Source organism: Myiozetetes cayanensis, unplaced genomic scaffold (genome assembly GCF_022539395.1).
Source record: "Myiozetetes cayanensis isolate MyiCay16 unplaced genomic scaffold, myiCay2020 scf2-11, whole genome shotgun sequence".
NCBI classification, from domain to species: domain Eukaryota; kingdom Metazoa; phylum Chordata; class Aves; order Passeriformes; family Tyrannidae; genus Myiozetetes; species Myiozetetes cayanensis.
The window spans coordinates 56,922,934-56,948,426 of NW_026087411.1; the positions used below are offsets into that span (position 1 = coordinate 56,922,934).

At 39.8% G+C, this 25,493-nt stretch overlaps 1 protein-coding gene across 2 annotated transcripts; it reads left to right on the forward strand.

The window, feature by feature from the left end:
- The first annotated feature begins 2,294 nt into the window (after window positions 1–2,294).
- On the forward strand, window positions 2,295–20,731 carry IL20RA (interleukin 20 receptor subunit alpha). 2 transcript variants are annotated; one of them, XM_050314214.1, is made up of 7 exons: window positions 2,295–2,429; window positions 13,087–13,185; window positions 14,570–14,748; window positions 15,401–15,576; window positions 16,596–16,740; window positions 17,311–17,450; window positions 19,501–20,731. In XM_050314214.1, exons 1-7 carry the CDS (start codon window positions 2,317–2,319, stop codon window positions 20,428–20,430), a joined length of 1,782 nt encoding a protein of 593 aa, XP_050170171.1. In that variant the 5' UTR covers window positions 2,295–2,316; the 3' UTR covers window positions 20,431–20,731. The 2 variants fall into 2 exon arrangements, with proteins under 2 accessions (XP_050170171.1, XP_050170172.1); XM_050314215.1 differs by lacking the exon at window positions 2,295–2,429 and adding an exon at window positions 9,728–9,794.
- Window positions 20,732–25,493: the final 4,762 nt, after the last annotated feature.

The following is a 25,493-nucleotide window of genomic DNA, read 5'->3' on the forward strand; positions in this document are numbered from 1 at the left end:
CCTATTCAATCTTTTAGACTTTTTGGGTAGCGATTGAATCCTATTCTTAATCACTCTCCTGTACAATCAGTTTAGAATAAATCTGGAGAGGTTAAAGGTTATATGCAAATTTGCTGTGATGTAAATGAGAGAGACCATGCCCTGCTAAAATTAGATTCTTCCATCATTAATTTCTTATGTATATCCTTTATTTTAGACAAAAAATGGAGTTGGAGAAGAAAAAGATCAAATTACAATGGAAACAAGGCTCCACTGTCATGAGTGTAGAGGCAGTCAGAGGTGATAGCAAACCATACTGGCAGTGCCAAACTCTGCTAGGAAATGGTATTAATGTTTTTCTTCAAGAAAAAAAACAGAAAATGGAAAAGGAGACACTGACATTGAGGGGACAGTTTCACTCTTTATAATACTTGGAAACTTCAGCCACTTTTGACAAGGTTTCTGGTCTAGAAGACAGGCTGAAGTCTTCCCAAGTAAGTCACTGGGACATTTCCAAAAAGAAGAATAGGGGAATAAAAGAAACCAACAGAAGGCCTCCTCCCCCCACTTCTGCTTAAAATGTCACCAGTGTTAATCCACAAGAGTTCAAGAAGTTTCAGTTGAATGCAGAAACAATTCCAGTTAGACAAAGTAGTGTGATCTTTCATTAAGGTACATTTTCAGTCCTTGTGAAAAATCTGGACAAAATTTATTGACAGGATAGACATTGTCCATTTGAGTATCTGAACTCACTGTAGATCCTCTCATCACTGTATGTATACTTAAGCCCATGAGCAAGCAGGACTACTTGCCTTGTAACAACAGCTTTGAACTTTGAAAAGCTGTGCTTTGTCCATGGAGCCAGAATTGAGGCTAAAAACCTCATTTTCTCACCACATTTGCAGAGTAGCCCTCTGTATCCAGACAAAGGCACCAAGTACCTCATTTCTAATGCAGTCAGCACAACAGGCAAACAAGCAGGAGCTGCAGGGAAGACACACAGAGTGACAGAGTCAGCTAATTGGGAGAGAGACCTGCATGGAACACATGGAAACAGGTACTGGGGAGAGAGACCCATCAGGATCTTCACTGTAGTGTGTGTATATATATGTGTGCACACATATATATTTATATATGTATATATTTATATATATATTTATATATGTATATGTATATATATTTATATTTACAATATATATTATTTTATATATTTACCATATGCAGTTCTTAGTTTCTAATTTTCTGAAAATAAGAATTAGATGAATAAGGAAGACATTAACTTTCGGACACAGTCTCTCTTTTTACTAGTCAACCCATGCTTACCATCACTTCAAAACTGATTAATACATAGCAGTCATATCAGCAATCAATACCTGACTCTTGCTTGTGTGATATTTCATTTATGAAGAAAGGCCTAAGGGAAATGGCAGGAAAGTACATGGTGATGAAAGGACTGAGAAACCAAAAAGTGGGTGAAGGGTGCTAGGATGGAGGAGGTAAACTTGAAGGGAACAAAAGTGGGAAGACAGTGAATCAGGTCAGTTGGCAAGAAAGGAGCTGGCGTGTATCCATCTGAGGGAAGAAGGGCTCGTGTCACAGCACCTTCACCTGCTAGAGCCTCCCCAAGTACTCAGTCTATAGGATCCCATGAGCACAGAATGCACCCTGTCCAATTCCCTCACTTCCTTCTGCTTTTGGTGTTGGTTGCACTGAGCAGCTTCACAAAAACTCAGTGAGAGCTCCATTCACAGCAAAACCATGTTATTTCTCACAGCCCAGAAATGCTGAGGTGGGAATGAACCTCTGCAGACCTTCTACTCCAACCAGGGTCAGGTGGAACAGAGTGCTCAGCTCTGTCACCAGATGGATTTTCAGTATTTCCGAAGATGTAGACTCCAAAGCCTCTTCCCATGACCAAACACAGTATAAGATGCAAAGGCGCAGGGGAAATCGGATATTTGAACACACAATGATGTAGCACGTTGGCCTCCAGCTTTCTCTGCAAAAAAAAAAAAATAAGGGTGCAACAATATCCCACCCACGTCTCACGGTGGCTTCGAGGGAGAGTTACTCATCAGTGAAAGCACCGAGGAGTGCAGCAGAAGTCACCCTGCGGTTTGAGTGTCACGGAGGGAAGACGGGGCCGTGGCAACTCCGCGCGGCACTCGCCCGGCATCGCAGCCCCCGCCCGGCATCGCAGACCCCGCCCGGCTCCTCCTCCCTATCTCTGCTGCCCTGCCCAGCCCTGTCGTGCCCTGCCCTGCCCGCTCTCGCCCCTCGGCTCCTTCCACCTGCGCGGCAGCGGCGCAGGGGAGCGGGTGGCGCCCGGTCCGGGAGATGTGCCCCGATGGTCCCGGGCCCGCCGTGCCGGGGGGCGGCCCGGCTGCAGCTCCTGCTCCTGCTGCTGCTCCTACTGCTGCTCCTGCCGCCGGCCCCCGCGGCGTGCACAGGTAGGTGCCGCTGCACACCCCGCTGCCCGCCTGTCGCCCTCACGGCGGGGATGCGCATCCCTACCCGGGATGGGAGTGGGAATCGCGTCCCCGTGCCGAACCTTGTTCCCTCAACCCGCGGCCGGACGGAGCCCGGGAGACGGCGAGGCTGAAGTACGGCTGGGGTGCCGCTGCCGTCCGTGTTAGGCAACCGTGCCTTTATTTGGTGTTCGTGTTTCTGGCCTCCGGCACTCAACTGGAATCAAAGGACTGGGTGTTTCTGTAATGTTGCTTCATCTTTTTCTTCTCTCCATAATTACGCTGGAATTAAGTCTTAGAGAGCTCTGTGTTAATTTACTGTCAGCCTTAAATTGATAGCGAGCTCTTGAGATGGTCCATGTTATATCCATTGAGATAATTCTCCAGATACCTTTGGTGTTTGTATCTTCCTTTCTGCTTGACAGGTGCCGTTCTCAGCTGAGCAGTTGAGAGCCAGATTAAAATAAAAACACTCAGGATGGGGTTTTGGCAGAGATATTTGGCTCATGTGTTCCACTTAACTCTTTTGACAAACTACTCCAATATGCATCAGTGATTTTGGGTGGCTTTCAGAGGTACCAATGCCAGCTTCTTTTTAGGCAACTGACCACATAATTTTCATCTTATTTGGGTCCACTGATCATCAGTGCAAGCGTTGTGGAAAATCAGTATAACTGGTATTCAGTTACCCTTAAAAAACCCTGTAAAATGTGATTACTACTGGTTTTGATTCCAAAGAAAGTTTAGAAAAATGTCAAGGGGGTTACGCTGCTTTTGTCTAATGGTTGTTCAAGGCAGAAGAGAACCTGTTTGCACATTCCTGAGGTTTTAGCTGGACATAATTTCAGGGGTTCGTTGACAGTCCACAATACCAGCAAGGAAGAGAGAGCTGTGCCTTTCACTGAAAGTTTAGGGCTTCCATTTTCATCTTTTTCAGCATTAGAGACTAAATGTTAGATTGATTCATCCTAGCAGTATTTTGCTAATAATGGAAGAAACTGAGTGAAGTGTAGAACTGTCATAGCAGTGCTCATGTGTTTTCTCCAAAGTGAAGTTATAGGTAGGAGTCCCTTTTGGGTATTCTGTTCTAACAGAAGAAGCCTGGATTGCCAGTTGTGAGCAGATGCAGCCCTGAAAATACTGTGGTTGCAGTATTGCAATCTGAGTGTTTGATCTGCTGGAATAGAAGCAGATTATGCTGGGACCCAAATGCCATATAAAGCAGTTTTACAGCAGAATCTTATAGACTCAGGTTCTTACATTTTACAGGATTTGTGCTGTACCTGTCCTTTTGGGATCTCTTGTCAAGTTATTTTCTTTTTATGTGACCTTAAAAGCTTCCCATTTCTAATGTTTACTGATGGCTGTGTGAGTTGTTTGGTCTGCACTGACACCCCTGATTTAATTTACCTGTCTTTCATATTTCACTTGATTGTATTTTTAAAAATAAACAGACCTATATTTTGAGAAACAGCTTCAGGTCCTCTCTTTAAGCAAATTTCAATGTGTTTTCTTTCACAGTTACTAGGGCACTAAAATGTACTAAACATCCCTTTTATCAAGATGTTGTTCTGGAAAATACAGAATAAAAAGCTAAAAGGGTCATGGTATGGACTTTGCAGTTAAGCCATTGAGCTGGAGTTCAGGGACCACGCTGATGTTAAAACCATCCAAAAGGCAGGCAATATTCCAGTGCTAATAATCCACTTCCTTTCCTTCTCATGTAAGACTTGAGAAGGCTTCCTGAGGTCAGCATACATGCTTTAAAAACTTGAAGTGTCTATGTGGATGTTACTTCTGAATTAGAGAGGAGTGGTGAGACTGCTGTTTGTAATTCCTTCACCCAAAAAACTGGGACAACTCAAGCAACTTGCACAGTTTATTTTGATAGAAACAAAGCCTGAACATCCACTTTTATTCCTCCATGAATACATGGTCTTTGAGCAGCAGCAGTCATAATTTGTGACTAACAGGAGTGAAATGCTTGGCTCCAAGGTCAGCTGTGGGGAGATGTTTTGATGTTGACACAAGGTCATTTAAGGTACATTTTGGAACTGAGAAGAGTCTGGTCTGTTGTGTAGACACAGCCAGTAACTATTAAAGTATTAAATGGTGTACTGAAGCATCATACTATTTCATATATGAGGCATGCAGTGTGCATGTAATAAATAAGCTAATTGCCCCATAGATATATTCTGGGATTTCTGTGTGGAGTTAATAGATTGCACTTCAAGTGGTGGTTGTACATTACCCAAATGCAGTAAGAACTCACAGACAATTGTCTTCTTGTTTACCAGAGAAGTCATTAAGCTTCAGTACTGAGTGGAAGTTAATAGGAGGGTTGAGCTTTGTGTTTTACATATTTCCTTGTTCTCTTGACAGTGTGAAGGAAAGAAGAATAAGTGTAAAATAGAAAAAGTGTAAAATAAAAATGAATATTGGCATAAGGAGAACTGCAGTATATGAAGGAGTGTCGTGTTCATATAGTCAAAAGGCTCATCCTTATCTTCTCATCTCCAGCTTCCAATCTCATGCCAGGCTGTTTTGGACAACACTGTGATCTTTGCTTGTGATTTCCTCCACTTTGCAAATTCTTATTGACTGTTAATTGGAAATGGTTAGAGGAGGCAGTTCATTACATAGAGAAACTTCCAGTATTGCTGGGATTTGTGATTAAAGTCCAAAACTTAGGTGTGCACTGCAGTTCTCTACGCAAACACTCAGATTCACTGTTGTAGCTGATAAGCATGCCCTTCCACGGCTGTTGTTGTCTAGTGGCCTTTATAGTCTTAATTCCAAGAGAAGCAAGTGGTTAGGATTACTCAGGTTGTTTGTGTGGTTCCTGTTTATGTTTGGTTTTGTAGTTGTGGCTTGTACAGATTGATTTCTGCTGATTGATTTCTCTCCAAGAAGTGGTGTTCATTATCTACAACTACAGGATTAAGAGAGAAAAGCCACCCTTTATGAGCTAAACAAGAGCTTCCATATTTTAGAAAGCTTACTTTTATAAGAGCTTGAATTCTGGAAGCTCTAAATAAAAATGAGATTTTACTGGAGAGCTGTGTTTAAATGACATACAGCTCTGTTTGTGCTTGTGCACACACTTGGTGTGGCAGTAACCTGCAGTGTTTTATCCACTGTTCATCCTATTTTGAAAACAGTACAGTAAAACTAGTAAATCAGAAAAAAAAAAAAAAAAGAAAACAAGTTGTAGGACTGGAGGTATGGAATAGTTTATAATTGAAGAGATTAAATTAATTATATTTCTTTCTCATGGAAAATAGATGAGTTTTCTTATTTGTCTGGCTACTGCAAGAGTATTTTAAGCTCAGTGAATGAACAGGAGGAAGACTGAAGTATCTTCTTACCTTCTTTATATCCCAGCACCTTTAGTTAAATCTCACCTCATAGATTAGTTATTTTTCAGCCTTCCGTTTTCCACTTCATCTTCTGTGATGGGAAAAAGGAATGTGTCCAAACAGAAGAAAAAGAAGAAGAATATTACTTCAGGTGGTGAAAGGATCTGACATGTATTTGAACTTAATCACACTCCATGCATAAGAGCACACGAGTGGGTGTTATAGCTCTTAAGTGAAAGGGGTTAATCTATTTCCTTCTACTTTCTTAAAGACTAGAGGAGCAGTTGAGGAAATATTTATTATTGCATCTGGTTTGCAAAAGACTTCGCTTCTCATGGCTTTCCTTGTGTTCTCTGAAAGTACATCAATATTCTGCTCTTAGGTATAGTAATAGTATACAGGATGTGGCTCAGAAGCATTGAAACCTGACTGTGCCCTGAGAAGGCTCAAGCACGTGCAATTGCTGACAGAGCTTTTCACCACTGTAAGAAGGTAGCAGACAGGCACAGAAGTAGACCTGTTCAGCTTTCCAAGTCTAAATCAACCTAAATTATTTGAAAGGTAGCTCCTCTGCTATCCCAGGTGATGGTCATGCTCCTCCTGATCTAACAAAAGTGTGTTGCCTGCTCCCTTGAACTTCAGTGACAGCTTGCTGGGAGTGTTGGGCTTTCCTCTTAGATCTCAGATGCAGAAGAAGGTGTTTGATTTGCATCTTCTGAGGATTGTCTTTCCCTCAGATATGAAGGCAAGTGCTCATCCTCCATTGACATTACACTCAGTCTCTTGTCCAGTGGAAAAATGTGGATTCAGAATCGTGGATTTCATTAATTGAAATAGTCTTGACACCAAGAAGTGCAAAATACCTTCTCTAGCTGTCAGTAGGTCATAGTCAGGAGCAACACTGATTAGGTAGTAAATATGATGCTGTTAGTTCCAATTGGACTGTTGTTGCCTAATAGTTATTAGTCAGAATTGAATGATGAAATCTAAACCTAATTTTTGCTCAGTTTATATGTAAAAAAATAGATCTTTTACGTATGGACGGATTAGAGGTGTATGAGGATTGGGCTGATAACTGTCACAGAGCATAATTTTTACAATATTTCAAACAGAAAGGTTAACTCTAACTCTTGGATATTTTGAAAACCAAATGTAAGATGTCAGATGTATTCTAAATAAGGTTTCAATTTTTTGTTTGTTGGGTTGTGGTTGATCTAAGCAGTAAAAAATTGGTAATGCTAATAATATATTTGAGAGAGAAGAAGATCTTCAACATTAAATCCTAGACAGTCAGGCTATTTTTAGCATTTTATATAACTTCAAAACATCTGTTCTAAAAAACTGCTATCATGTCATAGCATTATGTCACCATTGGGCTTTTAAAATTAAATTTTGACAAAAAATATTTTTGCATTCCAAACTTAACAAAACCTCATTCAGTTTTAAATTAATTAAAAAAAAAAGCCAAACAACAAAACAAAACGGAACAAAACTATGAAGCTCAAAACACCTCCAACACATTACAACTCTAAAAGCCTAGAAGGTGTTGCAACCAGTTTTAGACAAGCACACCTTGAATTTCACTCACCTTCTCTGCTTCTTTCAGGCAGATCACTCAGAATTAATGGAAAACATACTCATGACAACTTTTGCCTGCTGCAGTGTGTCAAGGAAAGTGTTTGTAGCAGGGCATGGCTAGGTAGTGTGAGCTTTACTCTTGCACTTACAAACCTTCAATACAGTGGGAAGAAACTTTAGGGGTTTTTTTCTGTCATACAAGTTACCAAAAGGAATGGATGTCAGCTGCCATGGCCCTCTTCAGCAGTCTCCTAACAAGCCTTCAATGGAGTACGAACATTTTCTCCTCCTTTCTGGAGTTGGGTATTTCTGGACTAGGTCCGTAATGTTCTTTGACCAATATTCTCTGCACAGGTATTTTTATAAGTTAGGAAGTGGTTTGGATGAATAAAGGCAAGGCTTCATATGGAGAAAGAGAGCATGTCAGGGCAAGCCACAGCTTCAGTCCCACTTTTGCATCTCCCATTCTTCAGGCTGTATTTCCACTTGCAGTCTTTCACCAAATGACCTCCTGAGGTTCACCTGTTTCCAATGTCAGTCTACCTGTTTCCTGAAAAACAATCCCCACATGCCCCAGTCTCATCCTTCTCCCACCCACTCCCACTTCTTCTCTCACGCTTTTCCATCTGCTCCACCACCTGGTTTTCATGTAGTCTGCCTTTCTTCCCCTTGTGCCTCTTCTGAACAGGCTGTGATGGGAGCGATGGGCTCCTGTTCTGGGAGGGCAAGAGTGTGCTTTGTGGTTAGCTCTTGAGTAGTGTTACGACTCAAACAGGAAATCACGTCTGTCCTCCTCCCCACATTCCCACCAGTGCTGCTTGAGTCAAAGGGTTTCGCTAGCCTGACTTCATATCAGGCAACACCAGAGCTCCAGTAACCCACCTGGAGAAAGGCTGTTGAGCTGTAATGGCTCTACGCAACTCTCCTCCCCTTTCTTACCCTTACAGCAGTTACCCAGACTGCTGAATTTGAGTCAAAAAGAATCAGCACAGAGAAAAGCTTTCAAGCTCACTTAATTTTTAAAAAGTTAACTCACTTGTTTACATTGTTGCTAAGATTATAAGTAATACGTTTGCTAAAATGTATTCCTGGCTTTGCTGGGTTTTCCTTCTTCTACCTAATTTACAATCTCCAATTTTGGCTCAGTGCCCCTGTTTACTACATGGTATACTCCCCCGCATTCCTTCATGGCCAGCACTGACTTGTTTGAGGCTGGAGATGAGCCAGAAAAGACAACCCCAACCATCTGCTCTCAAGTGCCACTGAACATGATGTTAAATGGACACTTGCACTGAGTATGACCATTTTCATTTTTATGTCATGCTTAGGCATGTGTTTGAGGGACTGTTTTTCACTGAGAACAACATAACCATCAAAACAGATGAGCTGGAGAAAGAAAAGAGCAAAAATGCCTTGAAAAACAAAGAGCAACGTCATGGAAGAAGCAAGCAAAATGTTGTAGGAGCTTGGTGGAAGTCACACAAAGCTGGAAAGAAAGATTAAAGAAAAGGCAGTGGTTTACACCATTCATTGCCAGAAGCAGTGTATCCTAGATTGCTCCTAATTTGCTAGATGCTTCACTGGTGGGTCTAAGCTACCAGTGGGAAAAGGTAAATCAAGGATTCAGCCAGTCTGAGAGATTGTCCTCTCTGAGATGTGTAAGTGTGGGTTTGATCCATGACCTTGAAGTGGTTGTAGATGGTGAGGCACAGGGTGTGCCTGCAACATTGCCCACAAATTTGGCGCCCAGCACAAAGGTGCTTCCATCAGAGGTGCTCCCAAAGGCCCCTTTCTTAAGGGAAAATACAACAGTAATTGAAGACAAAGTCTGTTGTTGTCAGAAAAGCAGTTCACCTTTTGAATTCTGGTACAACTGTAGGGGAGGAGACCTTATGTTTTACTGCTGCGACTAGAGGAAAAACCTGTTGCAGTAAGGCTTGGCTTTCTGTTTTAATGCTCTCCACATTTCTCACTGTCTTAAATTATATCTTACAGTTGTCTAGAGAGTCCCATGACCTTCTTTGTTGCTATGTTTTATTGGATGATTTGGTGTTAGCACCTTTGTGCTTTGCCATTGTAAAGTGCAGCAGATGATCACTGCTTGAGCACGGTACAGTCAACAACAGCACTCACACAGAAGGTACTTTGATGCCAATAGGTCAGCTTTCAGTGGATCTTTGGCCTTCTCACCACCCCGGAACTTTAGCCAGTGTACAGAAAAAATATCTATGCTTTTATGTATTTGTGTATTTTTATGCTTTGCAGCTGCTGGGTTACCCGATTCAAGTGCAAAGCTAATGAATCTGTTTGGAGCAAGAGGACATGGGTAGCTGCAACTGTATTTGTTCTGCGGCGCTGACATTAAACACAGCTGTTTGTCACTGAGACAGGCAGCAGGGCCTCCTAGCAGGTAAAAAGCAGATGCACTGAATGGATAATGGTTGTAACACGGAAACTGTGTGCGTTTATACTTGTGTTTGTATAAATCACAGAATCTTCCAAGTTGGAAGGGACCCAGAAGGATCATTGAGTATACACGTGTATGGATAGATAGATACAACTGTAACCAAAACCGAGCTTTGAAGAGTACTGACTTGAGAAAGGCATGCACCTGTCAGGGGGCTCTGTGTGAGTAAAGCCGACCAGGTTTTGAAACCCAGCAGACTCTTTCATAAAGAGAAGATGAAGCACCTGCTCTGCAGTCTTTTACTCATGTGAATAGTCTCACTGACGTCAATGGGGTTTTTCACTCACATGTAAAGGTGTTTCCAGGCTAAGTCATGTCTGTTTTGGAGAGTCTTACAACAGCTTATTTTAAGATCAGGAGTTGCCTGTTAGTTGTGGTGATTAAGTTTGCAAGCCCATATTATTACTTTATTTCCAGTCCAGGTGTCAGTCGTGAAGACGTAAGGAAAGATATTACTCAAGGTTTGACTTACAGCCTTTCCAAAAACAGTAATAAGGGTTCCAGTTTTTACCATGCAATAAATAAATAAAGTGGCCCTTTTTTATTGAAAAGTGATGACAGCCATTGCAGGCTACCAATGAGGCAGACTAAACCTAGCAAAGCAACACGTATGACTGATTTCTGCTCTTAGACCAGTACCAACTGAAAATACCCATGACCCATGCCATTAGTCCCAATTAATGGAAATAAAATCAGAATATAACTGGATATATTGTTTTTAAAGACAAGATGCTGAAATTAGTATGTTCAAAGACAAGATGCTGAAATAAGCAGCTGATGCACATACTTGAGTCCTTTCCTGACTGATAACCATGGAGCATACAAGCTCTACGTACGATCTATTTTCTACACATGTCCCCTGATATTATCAATCATCAAATAGACATGATGGAGTTTATTCTTAACCCTTCCTGGAGAAATAGGGAGTGTGGTGGTTTTATTCTTGTGTTACATATTCAGAATTGAGGCATAACTAACTTGCATGATTTGTTGTAGGGGCAAACAGAAGCCTTTAGTGAAGGGACAATATGAGAAATAGAAACCAAATCTCTGCTTTTGCAGCTCATGGAAAGTTAACGGTCTCTGTCCCTCTGCCTTCCAAATCTCACTGAGCTGGGGGTAGGTGGGAGCACACCAGCAATGCTGTAATGCTTTAGATCTTGTAAAGGTAGAGTCTGCGGCTTCCATGCATTGAGATTGGCTCCTCTGCTGCAGTCAGTGTTTCTGTTTTGAAACTTCATTTACCACAGCAGAAACCACACTGGGAGGAGAGAAAAAAAAAAAAAAAGAGTCAAAGAGCTGCCTTTACATGTTACTAGTTTAAAAATATTTTTAATGTAACAGACAAATGCTACTTTAAAATGTTCTTGAAGAATATAAATGTTTTTTATGTAAGAGTGGACAAATGTGGATAGGTACAGGCGAACAAAAAGTCTTTATAAAACCAATCAAAGTAATTTCCCTTGCCTATGATGAGCTGGCTGCCTCCAGTCAGTTCAGTTTGGTGACTGTGGATTAGCCTGACAAGTAGTACACATTTTAAAAATTTTAAAGAGTGTCCTGAAACTTTTTTTATTGCATTATAACTGAGCCTATAGTTTGAGCTCTTAGAAGCTGACTGTCATAGGATATTTCTGGTCCAAGTGTCAAAGAAATAGGACTTTCTACATACTTTTTGTAAATAAATAAGCTTACCCTAAGGACTGTACCTGACAAAACTTCTTCTGACTAAAGAAAATGAAAGCCACTGAACACTATGGAAGTGCTAGAGATAAAAGAGAGCAACATTAGAAACACCACACATAAACAGTTTTGTGATCTGAAAATATAGATGCAGGCATATACCTGCAAGGTATACAACAAGGAGGTTGTTTTGAACAGTAACATACAGCTAGAGGCTTGGAAAACCCAGAGTCTGCACTGAGACAGTTTAAAGTAATTGGTCTCTACAGAACTGCAAGGTAATTGTTTTAATAAACATACTGAAGAGAAAAGCTTTTACTTTTGGCTCAAAGACAGCTATGTCTGCAAGTTAATCAGGCAAATGGTGCTGACTTTGGCTTACAAAAGCAACTATATGTTACATATACAGTAGGATGAACACTGTTACTCTAGTAATAGTGGAATGTGCTACAAGAAAGCCTTAAGGTCCGCTTACAGAAGTAAGAGGTCAAGGACAGGTTCCTACTCTTTGTTGATACATTTTATTTCCCTCTTTCTTTTCCTCTTTTTGTTGTCTTAAGAACTAGAATCGCATCCCCGGAGGAAGGGGTTAAAGGGTTTTTAAAACTCCTGAAAAACTACAGCCACTTCTCTTTGCTGTGCTCTTACGACTACTTGCAATGGCAAGCTCCTTTCCAGCAGTGCCAGCTTCAGAGCTGCTCCCATGGGCACTTGGTAGGATGTGCTGGGGCTTGAGACACAACTTTGAACTTGGGATTCTTCCCATGGGCCCACAGGCTCCACTTTGCACTCAATTTAGCAATGTGAGCATCTCCATTGCATTTATTAGATTAGGAGTGGGAATTAGAAAGATGTGAAACTGAGTTCTTAAGAGACCCAGACTTTCCTGTTTGTTAATTTCAAAAGCTGGTGCAACAAACAGCAATTTAGATGAGTGACCTGAAGTAGATGTTTGCATTTGACTTTCTGGAGAATCAGCAGGGATGGTCAAATGACCCTGGGGCTATTGTGATAATCCAGTCCGATTCTCTAGTGCAAAGTCATACTTCAGTTTGTAAAGCTGTATTTGCAGTGGACTGCATGTGTCTTTTTTAAAAATACCTGGTTTGACCTTTAAAAATCCTCTCAGCTACAAGAAGATTCTAATGAAGTATTAAGGATATTTTTACAATTTTCAGTGTTAAAGTCTTCTGATATTCAAATGCATTTGCAATTTTGAAAATGTGTGTCTCTTCTAGGCCAAGTTTTTCTAGCTTTAGCTTTCAGTCCCTGTATATTTCTATGCCAGTGGGCATAGAAATGGGAAAGAAATTTTTGCTAGCAAAAAAATACAATTGTACAGATGGAATTTGGGACTGCACTGGCTAGGGACACTTCTAAAAAAATCGATTTTCCGTAGCCAACAACCTTGCACTTTGAATGTCAAAGGTAGAATTTTATGGCTTATTTAAAAATAACTTGAAAGCGTATGTATTTGCAGATTCTTAGTGCATGTTGTTCCTTTCTCATTTTACTTCTCAGGAGAGTTGTATTGTTCTTTGCTCAACCCTAGGAATGTCCGTTTTGAATCTATAAACATGAAGAATGTCCTTCACTGGTCAGCACCAGAAGGCACAGGCAATGGAGTGCTCTACAGGGTGAAGTATTCAGTGTAAGTTGGCTTGTTTATTTTATCTCCCACTGACTTTTATTTTAGCATTTTAAATAATGAATTTTAAACCATTATGCAAGACATGGCTGATATAAAGAAAGAACTAAAGTTTGAGCTAGACTCAAGCAGTGTGGGTTTTATTTTTTTCCTTCTGCAACTGTTTACTTACACGCAGTTAAAAAATGTGTAAGGAGACATTCTTCCCATGAAATAAGTGTAGGATGCAACATTCTAATACTACAGAAGCTTTCAGAGGCATTCCTGAAAAAGTGAAACAGAGGGATGAAGAAGGGCTGTGCTGTGGATTGGCATCTGTCCACATGAATCTTCTGTACACATTTAAATGGAAATGGACTACAACCTCTTCTGCTAAAATCTTGCCCTCCTGCTAACAGGAGTGACACTGTCCACTGCCTAGATAGGGAGAGAGTGCTCAGCAATTATGGAATGAATGATAATTGTGTAGGAAGTAAAATGTTCAGAGAGCACTGGCTACACTGACTCTGTAGGGCCAGCTGGTCCACAAAGGAGTCTGTAGCCATAGGTATGGCCATCTTTCACATTGAATACAAAAACATGCACATGTGCCTCCACCCACCTAGGGGAGGTGTGATAGGTGGAAAATTATGGTGAGTGATCCCGTCCTGCAATCATGCAGAAGCTGCCACATGCCCTTACTAATCAGCAGTCAAAGGGGAATTCTCAATACTGTGAATTTGAGGAGCAGGAGCTTCTGAGCAAATCCAAACAGGAATTTTCCAAGGAAATCTTGATTTGTTCTACTAGTGTATAAGAGCCGTTCAGTACCAAGGCATTGTTGGTAGCAGATTTATGCTACTTTTTCAGCTAGAACAATTCTGAAGTTCATTGTATTGCAATGGAGTCTTTCTTTTAAACTAGAAAAAGAAGCCACAGCCAGGAATTAGTAGTCTCCTCTCACTCATCTTGGAAACCTGGGCATCCTCTGTGTCCGTACATGAGGATGAGTGACTGACCATTCTGAGAGAACTCATTGTCTCTAGTTATCCTGATTCTGTTATTGTGTGTCTAGAGTTTAAACTACAGCAATGGTGATTGAAGTTGAGAGATCTCTGGTCTGTGCAAGCAAAACTTGACTTTGATTGCTATCAGTAACATCCCAGTTAGTTCCAGCTGGCCACTTATGGATAGGGCCTACCCTTCATTTATTTTTCATTAAAAACTTGCAGAAGTCTTGTACTTCATCTCTGCTAAAGTTGGGAATTCCTTAAAGTTGCAGATTTCTGCTAAGCAAGCAAGCTATTTTATCAGCCATAATACAGCACAGAAAATTATATTATCAGTTGACTAATATAATGGCAATAGCTTTTGTATAGCTCCTTTCTCTTTTTTTTTTTCAATATAGGTACGGTGTTGGCAAATGGATTAGAAAGCCAGAATGCAGGAATATAAACAGAACATGGTGTGACCTCTCCAGTGAGACCTCTGACTACGAAGAACAATACTACGCAAGCGTTAAAGCCTTCCTAAATGGGATGTTCTCTGACTGGGTGGAGACCACACGATTCAACCCTCTTACAGACAGTAAGGAAAGCTAAGCACACAGCCAGATGTTCAGTGGCCTTGATTAATATTGTGTGCTCAGACTACACGTGCCTTTATAGCATATGATATTTTAATTTTAACATGAAGTTATTTCTTTTGTAGTTGTTTCACATTCATGCTTTTGGCAGAAGTAATTTAAATAATCAAATTGGAATTTGGGTGTATGTGTTATATATAGTCCTATATAGACTGAATACTCTGTAACATTATGGCAAAGCCTTACACAAGGCAAATAAAAGCCTTGGAATATCCAGAGTATAAAGAACTCTCATTTTGAAAAGGTTTTATTAAGCCAAGCTGTAATCGTACTCTAGAGCCCAGTATTTCTTATCTGTGCCAGATAATCTGAGAACATGATGGTACTTTAGCTTGTTTTAGCAAATTGAGTTTCAAGGTTATTTATCCTGTGAAGTCCCAGGAATTCCTAGGCAAAATTCCAAGTCAGTGTTCGCCTCCTCCATGTAAAGATCCTGTTTAGTTACCAGATCAAATAATTTTCTGCTGATTTAAATAAATTGTTTAAAGTCCTACTTAGACTCCCCCAAACATTGCAAAAAATTATCGCCTTTAAAAAACTGTCAGTGTGCCTCTGCTGAATTTGACTGCTTTTTGTCCATGTTCGTTTTTCCAGCTAAAATTGATCCACCCATGGTAAGTGTATCTTCTACTGACAAATCTATTTCAATCATTCTGACCGCTCCTGAGAAGTGGAAGAGAAGTCCTGAGGAAGAATCTGTATCCCTGCTTCAAGTGTATCCTGGCCTGCAATACAACGTGTCTGTCCTTAACAAAAAAACAAAGAAGCGGGTAAGCTTTGCCAAGGTTCTAGAAATGCTCATATTAAATGTATGCTTTGTGCTTCTTGAAATGCACTTTGTCTGTAACAGCAAGGATTGAAATATGACTCATAGCCTTATAGGAATTATAAGATTGTAAGACACTCCACAGCCACTCAGTCTACTGGCAGTTCTCAGAATACATCATGACAAAGCACATCCTCTGTCACCACATGTGAAAACTTCATTTGCTTATGGAGGTTCACATTTCATTAGCAAGTAATGGTTCCCAGCATAAACACAGTAGATGAGGAAGAGTTCAGTGATCAACTACAAAAACATTCATCTGTTCCCATCCTTCAGGCAAAATCTATGTATGTCAAATCCCTGAATTTCCCGAAAAGACAGAAATTTTACACCAAAAAGATCACCTTCTGTCAAAAGGGATATAAAAATACCAAGATTAGCAATTAGAGGTAGACAAAAATGGTTTAGTGTTTTGGTTGGTTTTGTTTGGTTGTGTTGGGATTTTTTTGTTTGTTTTTGTTTGTTTGTTTGTTTGTTGTTTGTTTGTTTTTTTCATAAAGATGCAGGACATATAGCATCTCTTTTTCTTTGGACTCCAAGGTCTAAGTAAGACCTGTTATGCTAAGGCTTCTATCTTTACCAGAATATGCGAGTTTGAAGGATTTTGTGGAACTGTCCACATGCTTTTCATTGGCGCATGCATCAGGACAGGGCTGGAGTGGTGCTTTGGCTCTATTGCAACATCAGCAGGAGAATGTGGGCTAGTAGTGGCACATGGTCCTGCTTCATATGAAGCATGAAATTTTTCAGTAGTGATAGAAGAATGTTTGATTGGAAGAGAAAATATTCAGAGAGGATGTGACCTTCTAAGTAACTTCAATGTTGATTGCATTTGGAAAAAAAGGATGCAGCTGGCAGCTCCTACTGTATCATTATCCTTTCCAGAAAACACGTGTGTGTGTGACCTTTCTGTAGCTGAGGAGTTAAAACAAGGCAAAAGATCTTTTTTTTAATGTCTTCCAGTGGTTCTTCTCCATCAGCAACCACACCCTGGTTGTGCCCTGGTTAGAACCTGAAACAGCATATTGTGTCAGTGCACAGATACATGTCACCACACCAATTTTGGACAGTGGCTTTTCCAAAGAATATTGCATTGCTACTTTGAAAGGTATGTGCAAGCTGGCAAATTACAAAAAAACAAAAAAAAGAGGTAAGTTAGAAAAAATCATGGTGATAGAATTTGTGAGGTTTTTATGTATCCATTTTGAGAATGAAAATTAGCATGGTTTCTCCCTTCTCTGTGCATTTGTAACAATGAAAAAAATCTTTGCCTTTAGAAAAAACATAGCTGGGAACTATTAACAGGAAGGTACATAGTACTTCTGAAGAAGAGTAGCTGCATTTTTTGAGTCTTAGTGTGTGGAGAATGTTTTTTTTTCTCTCCTCGAATGAGGTTTGGGAGTAGCAGAGTTGGGTCAGTCTGAAGTTAGCAACAGGAGAACCTAAGGGAGGGGTTGTTACTTCATTTCAGAATTTCATTTATGATTTAGACAATAATAAAAATTGTAGCTCAAATGTAGTTTATTTATTTATTTATTTATCTATTTCCTGCAAGTTCCTTGTTTATCTAGCACATTTGCATTCTGTATCCAAAAAGCAATATGGTAAATGCACACATTACTATCTGAATGCATTAAATGGTTGTTTGTTACAATGAAAACTTTTCTTCTGTTAACAGATAAAACAAAAGCTGAGACTATAAGAATCACATTTGGATATGTTCTGCCTACCATACTAGCTGTCTTTTTTATTTCAGTGACATGCTATTGTGTGCACAAGTATATTCATGTCCACAAACAAAAACATCCAACAAATCTGGTAAGTGTTTTCTCTTGCAGGAGGTCATCACCAGCTGTGGCAGTCACAGCACGGCTGTGCATTTTCTGGGATTTTCGAGCAGGTTTGGAGGAAACCACAGCTAGCTCCAAATAAAAGCTCTAGTTGCCACTGAGATCAAGAAAAGAAAACTACATTGAGGGTTATTAAATGCAAGAAAAAGAGATTAATTACTCAAGTTAGCAACTTTGTCTAAAAAGATGACCAGATTTGAAAAGATGACTAGAAGTAAGAAGGATCAGAACAGAGCTGTTGGTTTGGGAAGAGTTTGGAACCTTAAGGTCTGAGGTGCACTGAGGCAAGCTCTGTTAGGAAGTCAGGACTCAGTTGATGTATCTAAGATGAAGCACTGTAGAAATTCAGTTGGAAAAATGTTATTGATTTGTTGAATTCAGAAACAGGAAGGGAAGACCATTAAGCAGTACAGAAACCTCATGATGTTCTCTTGGACTATTTATTGCTGGGTAATACCAGCTTTTGCCACTTAACTGTGATTGTGAAGGACTAAACATGTGTACCATACAGATAATTTAATCTGGACTTCAATAATATTTTCAAATACTGTACTATTTCCTAACACCCAAAAACATATGAACAAACACATTCTGTTATTTAGACAGCCCAAAAACACTTTTGCAAAAAATGTTTGCAAATTTCTCAGTCCTGCAGAGTTTGTTAATTTTTAGAAAAAACACATGAAGTCTATGAAATGTTACTGGTTTCCAGCTCATGAGCTGAGCAGAGCTTTCTCACGGCTATCTTTAAACAAGTTGCTCAACCATAAGCATGCAATTACAGTAATGAATTGGATTAACATTTCGATGTTAATCCAATCTGCATGACACTGTGGGATGGGAGATACAAGAGAACCGGTTTCAACATGCTGACCTTTCTGAAGAAATTTAGAGCAGCACAGAAGTGACAGGAGAAATCTTCACAGACAGACTGTGGGTTCAGAATGGCTTAGAAGGAGTAGAGCGGTGTTGCAGCATGTTCAGATGTGAACAGAGACACCTCCTGCACTTGACAAGGCACTGGCTTTATTACAAAACCAGGGAACCACAGAGTAGTTTGGGTTGGTAGAGGTCTTCAAGGATACCTAGTACAACTACCCTACCTCCACCATTACAGTAAAAAATGAATATAAACCTCATGTTTTAATGATGCTTTCCATCTTTCCCAGCCTACAGACTATTCCACATGAGCACCCTGTGTGATCAGGTGGAGGTGGAATAAGCAGTTTGTTTTGACCCAGCACTTCTGACCTGCAGAACCTTTCAGACTACCTGGTACATCAATTAGTGGTCTTAGTCTTCCATTCAAGCTCGAAAGCACTCAAATGCAGCTTCTGGTTGCTTTTCCTATTGCACTTCACTTGAGTGACTGCCCACACACTATTTATTCCTGTTAAAAATATTACTCATTTTGGAAAGATTCCTGTTTAGTAAAAGTAGATGATTTCTCACAGAGTCACAAAAGCAGCCTGTGGCAGATTGCACAAAGTAGGCTCCATACTCAATGCTTCAACCTGATGCATAGCTTCCTCTCTGAAAGGAAACCTGGTATTATTTTAGTCTCTGCAAGCTATACCTTAACATGTTACCTGACTCTGCTTGTGGAAACTGGTTTTGACCGCATTTTCTCTGCATTGGTTAAAAAGAGTAGAATAGATTCAGTAACCTTTGATCCAGTGACAACTCTGATATTTTCTCTAAAGTCACTTGAGTTTGTGTTGTTGGAAACAAACCCAGTATTTGATAGAATTGTTCTATCAAATTACTTTGACATGGGAAAGATGAGAAAAGGGATATTAGAACCGATTATAATACAATTTTACTTTGGATAGAATAAAAAAAGGGGAGCATATTGACACTCATGAATATTTATATAATTAACCTTTTTCTTCTCTAAATTGAAATAACCTCCTAATAAAGTCTAACCTAGCCTTATATTTTAAAAATATCTGATGGTATAAGAAGCAGCAAGATGGCATTTTTATTACACTTCACTCAAAATATTTCTTACTTTCCAGGTGTGGCAGTACACTGACAAATGCAAGGAAAGGGTTTTCATACCGAGCGAAAAAATAGTGCTTAATCTCATCACTGTTAATGGGGATGACTGTAAGGAATCCAGTCATCTATCAGAAAGAAAAAGTCCCCACTACTACACTGTTTACAACGGCAGTGAAGGGAAGGATCTGCCTTCAAAGGAAGTGCCGGAAACAAAACACTTGCTTGGTATTTCACGTGAGGAGATTTCACGCGAAGAGATTTCACACAAAGAAGATATTTTAGTGGAAAGGGACCAAACTGGAAACTGGACATCTTGTGGCCAGTCTGGAATACAGAACACTTTGGGAAAGAAAAATGAAGGGGTTGTAGAGTATGAACATGACGTAAGGGCTGAAGAGTTTAGTCCTGGTCAGAAAACAGAAGAGAAGTTTTCTGCCCCCAGGGGACAGATCTGTGAGCTACAGATCACTTTGAAGGACTTGGTTGATATGGAAATAGGACAGCCGTATTCCCCCCAGCTAGAGGTGAGGGTAGCAGACCTCTGTTTGGGACAGAAGACAGAGAAACTTACTTTGAAGATGGTTGATGTAGCAGATGAATTGCCATGTGAGACCCATATCAGCTTTGTCGACCTGGATACTGAAAAATCTGGGCAGACATCCTATCGTCAGCTGGAAAAAATCACACAGGGCCTCACAGATAAAGAAGGTGAACAGACCATATTGGTTGATTGGGATCCTGACAATGGAAGACTGTATATTCCTACTTTGCCCCATGCTGAAAATCAGGTGTGTGAAGGAGTATTCAAGTATGATGATCCTGACAAAGAGGGAATTTTGTTCAGACTATATAAAAAAGAGGTATCTGGTGAATCATCAGAGGACCAAGGAATGTATCTCCTGCAGTTCAAGGAACAATGGGGACTTCATGTAGAAATGGAAGACTGAAAAGCAACTTTCTCAAATATTCAAAAATGCAAAATTCTGTTTACTTTGCTAGAGAAAGTGATGGACTCAGGGGAGCAGACACATCTTAATGTACTGAAGTTTTTGGAACCATCAGAGTTGAAAAATGTATTCATTCTCTGTTATTGATAAAAATTTCCATATGTGATATAAATTATTTTGATTTCCATCATAAACCTCTTGTGTAAAATATGATTATGAGATTATATTGTTTTTAAATAAAATAATAAAAATTAATAAAATACATTAAAATATAAATAATAAAAATAAATATTTTTACAGATGATGTTTTCACATCATAATTCCTGCCAAAAAAAAATTATCAACTTTTGAAAATAGTTATTTTTAGGAAATAAAAACAACAATATGACATTTTTCTGAGCTATTTCATGTATCTTGACACAATGCAGTCATTTCTAGGTATCACACCTGCTACTTGTAGTGGTTTGAGCTGACTTTTGTGCAAGTTAAGGGTATTCCAGTATACATTCTGTTTCTGCTTCATAAGTATTCTTCTACTTAACAAAGTTCTTACTCATTTCTCTTGAAAGACTTGTCTGGGGTGCGGGGTCCTTTCCATACTGTGCTGTGCTGATAAGCAACCAGAAACGATCCTTTTAGCACGTGTGCCTACAGGCTCAACATACATAAGGCAGAAGAGAGCAAGCATTGGTTGAGTTTTGAACAGGGAAAAAACGCGGTACAAAGGAGCTCAGTGAAACTCTTCGAATCTCGCTGCACCAACCGTGTCTCATGCAGCCTTAGGCACGCGCAGCAGAGCATCTGCGTGAATCCGAAGCCTGTTACTTTTTCATCTAATTTTTTTTTTTTTGGTACACCAAAAAGGCCTCACAGTAATGATTTGTTTGGTTTTGAAGAGGATGAGCAAAAAAGGAGAACAAAATTTCCTGTGCTGTTTAAAATTTGTACCCTCCAAACTAGGTACATGGTTAGGTCTATTTTAAAAGACCTTCATCTGGATCTTTTCTCTCAGCAAATGTTTTTGTTGCATGACCTTGGCATTTTACTTTTCAGCAACAATTAAGTAGTATACTTCCTCTTGTACTTGAAAAGGCATCATCTTCCTAGTTAGCATTACTAGTGATTAGGGCACAAGATACTGAGATTCTTGCGATCATTTCCATGATAAATTTGTTCTTAGCAATAGTGGTTAATTTCTGGACCAAAATATGTGTAATAGAAGTTAGCAGCACTTTTGGCATTGCTTCCTTTTGATCAGAATTTGCATTAAATTCAGAACTGATACTGGATTATGCAAACAGTCCTTCTTCATTTTTATAGGGTACACTTTCAAAATATTAGGATGATCACAGCAAAAAACACAAAACAAAACAAACAAACAAAACCCCAAAACAAACAAACAAACCCCAACCAAACAAACAAAAACCCAAACCAAACAATCCATCTGGTGGAAAACATGTTAATGAAGGTAAAAGCTTTCTTTTATATGCAAAAGAATTTTTTGGGTCAGCTAGTTAAGTTCTGGAATTGATGAGGCAGAAAAAATAGTGCCAATTTCCATCAATATCATACCAGTAAACTGTTGATGTCTTTTTTAATATCCTCAGAGTTACTTATATATTTCCTTAAAATCTTCTAACTGAGTTAAGCAAATTAAACTGATCAGACATGGATCCTTCAGTAAACCCAACAGTCAGCAAGGAGCAAAATACTTTCATGTAAAATTATAGCTCTACATACAAGATTTCAGACAAGAAGTAACTATGAAGTACAGGCAAGAGCCAAGGACTAAGACATGTTCCTAGTCTTTTTATTGCACTTTTTTAAACTTTGGTTAGTCACATTTAGTAGACTCAATTAAGACAAAAGCAAGGTCATATATCTAGAAGCATACGTCTAGACTACAGGTTGTACTCAAACATAAAGTTACTTGTAGCCATGAAATCAGTGATTTTGAAAATTATGTAGATGACTAGAAAAAAGTAGCAGTTTGTTGAGGACAAAAGGATGCATATTTCTTGGTTGTTGTGGCAATTAAAACAGACCTTTAACTGTGTTTACAGGGCTGATGTGACTACTACTCGACAAACTGCATCCATGTTACAATATAACACAAGCCATGAAGATAAAAGGCAAATGCTACTAGAAAAGGCTAAAGCAATGCTCTTCAGAGCATTTTGAGAAACAAGGAATCTAGTTATCAAAGCGAGATTTACTGGCGATGAAACTGATAGCTGGGTGTGGGTACATACAGTTTTGGAAGAACAACTATAATTCTGAGTGTGTTTTTTCTGCTTACTACCCAAACAGAGTGACAGGCTGTTGAAAGAGAGAGTGAAAGAGGCAGCTGAGTGCAGGATACCTGTGGTCTGACTTAGAGCAGACCTGGAAAAGCTACTGCAGAATGAGAATGACCAGGTGGAAAAGTCCAAATACATCAGGGAAAAAATGCAGTATGAGTCAAGTGCCTGGTGCGATAAGGACTGCAGCCAGAGTGCCCACCCAGTGGGTATGAGGTTAGATGGGTGAGGGATACTTTATGTCTTCCTAATACATGATGCAGGATAACCTGTAACATGAGGAAGTGATCAAGAGATCTCCAGAGATGGGCTCTGGAAAGAGTAGCTAACATTATTAATCAGATGGCACAGTTCTTCCTATGGATAGTAGGGTACATGCAGGAAGAGCCCTGAGAAACATTCTCAGGGTCTAGAAACTGCACAATATTATTAACATTATTACACAACATTATTAACTGAATGCACAGAAACATGCTCAATTTCTGCTGATTTCAAATTCAATTCTAAGTTATGCTTTAGCACTTCCATAAAATGGAATGAATTCCTGAATTTGGGACTGACAAAATCTATCGAAGTATATCGAAACAAGAATAGGTTGTGACTTCCACATGGTCTAACCTGCAAATACAGATTTAACTGGACAAAATGGTTGGAATGTGAAGCAAGTGAAACTTAAAATAGAACAGCAGAATGGTTTGAACATTTTAAAAGATGGACAATTGACTGTTTACAAAGGGCTGTAAAAGTTCACTAGTGCTTGCAGGTCTTTCAAACAATGCTAACAGATGGGTTATATTTCTTGCCTAGAATATGCTAAATCATATAATATTTATATGCTGTAAAGACTTAAAAAAACCCACCAAATCAACCAACCAACCAACCAACCGACCAAAAAAACCCCAAACCAAACCTAACAAATAAAAATCTAAAATGAAAACAACCAAGAACCAAAAAAAACCAAAACAAAACCACAAAAACCCCCAAAACAAACAAACAAACAAAAAAACCAACCAAACAAAAAACCCCATCCACCTTCTGTGTTGTATCACCAAGATCAGTTTAGCTGGGACAGATTTTTCTGGACTAAGTTACGTTTTAAAGTCCCTGCTCTGAAGGTGTGTTGCTTGCCACTGCTCTTCACAACATTCTAAACTCTCCGCAGGCCGAGAAACATGCAGAAAGGGAACAGCCCTAATTCTGTATCACTGCAAGGCAGCCTCCTTGATCTCACTCCATCTTATTTGCTACCTTGTCAAAGTTACAAGGAGCTATTCATCCAGCAAATGCTGTCTGCTAGCATCTGAAATTGCTGCAGTGACTCCCATAGGGCCAAAACCCATTCTCATTTCACAGTATCTTGCCCAGGTATTGGCTTTAGCAGCGGTCTATGCTGTAAACATGCATCATCAGCTCTGCCTCCAAAAACTGCCATTAAGAAGCAACATCATCCAGATGTCCAAAGTAAGCCAGCAAGCTGACAGCAGTGTGGCCCAGCAATAGGGCAGCAAATTGCTCTGGGTTTCTAAATTCTCAGTGATAATATCATTGCAATCTTGGAGTTGAAGAAAACATTCAGCAGGATCCCTTACTGAAAACAGCAGGGAAGTCTGAAAAATACCTGGACTCTTTCAGTGCGATAGAAAGAGATCAAAATATTTAACCCTTTTTTGGCACTTTAGCATATCATTTGCATATTTTAATTTTGCCTTGGTTTTCATTTCAGGAACTCCAAGCATTTTATAGCCATTAAACACAAAGAAAGAGAAGTTGCTTTCCCAGTTTTACAAACAGGGAAACTGACGCATGGGAAGGCTAAAATGGAGAGAAAACATCATACAGTAAGTGTAGGATGCAGGGCAGGAGAGGACAAAACATATATTCCCTCTTCCCCAATATATTAACTGCTAAGGTCACAGTTCCCCTCAGCACGTATGTCACCATCGTGCTGGTTACTCCAGCTTGTTGGCTGTTTAAGGCTATACACACCCACAGTTTGGCTTGAATTAAAAAGTTTAAATTAATAAAGGTGAAAATTTAGTATGTGAAGCAGCTGCAGAGTCCAGACCAACAAGAAGAGTAAAGCCTGGCAAACCCAACCCCCAGAGCAAAGTCAGCCAAAAAGACCTAAGTAAACCACTCTCTAGGGGGAGAAGAGATAACGAGCCATGCCATGCAGTCATCTTATGGTGGCATTAATTTCTGCTGTGCTGAGTGGGGTGAGATCTCCACTGCCCCCATGCTCTCCCATTCTGATCCACAGCCTCATTAAGGTTGACATTAATTTGTTTTGCTGGATGTGGTTTGTTTACTAGTTTATTTTGTAACACTTCCTTCTTCCAAGAAGGACATTAGAGCAGTGGAGTAGATAGTCTGCAAAGAGCGGATAGACTTTAGAATTAAAAAAAAAAAAAAATAGAAAGAGAAACATCTGTCAGAGTGGTTTCAATACAGTCGATCTTGTCAGGGCACAGGGTGAGAATCAAACAAACTTCTCCTATTTTATACAACAAACGGCATCGACCCAAACAGCAAAGAAAAATCCCAGTGCATGTTGGTGGGACTGTTTCTACACTTCTTCTTTCTTCTCATTCTCAGATGAGGCATGGGCTGAGGGAAGGGGTTCTGCTCTTGCAAACTTATTTCCTGGGCTGAGATGGGGCCCTCTCCACCAGTGTTCAGGTTTCTCAGTCATGCCCTTCCCTACCTGTGCCACCTTCCGGGCTTTTGACCTTTTGAGCTCTGATAGTCATTTCACACTTAGCC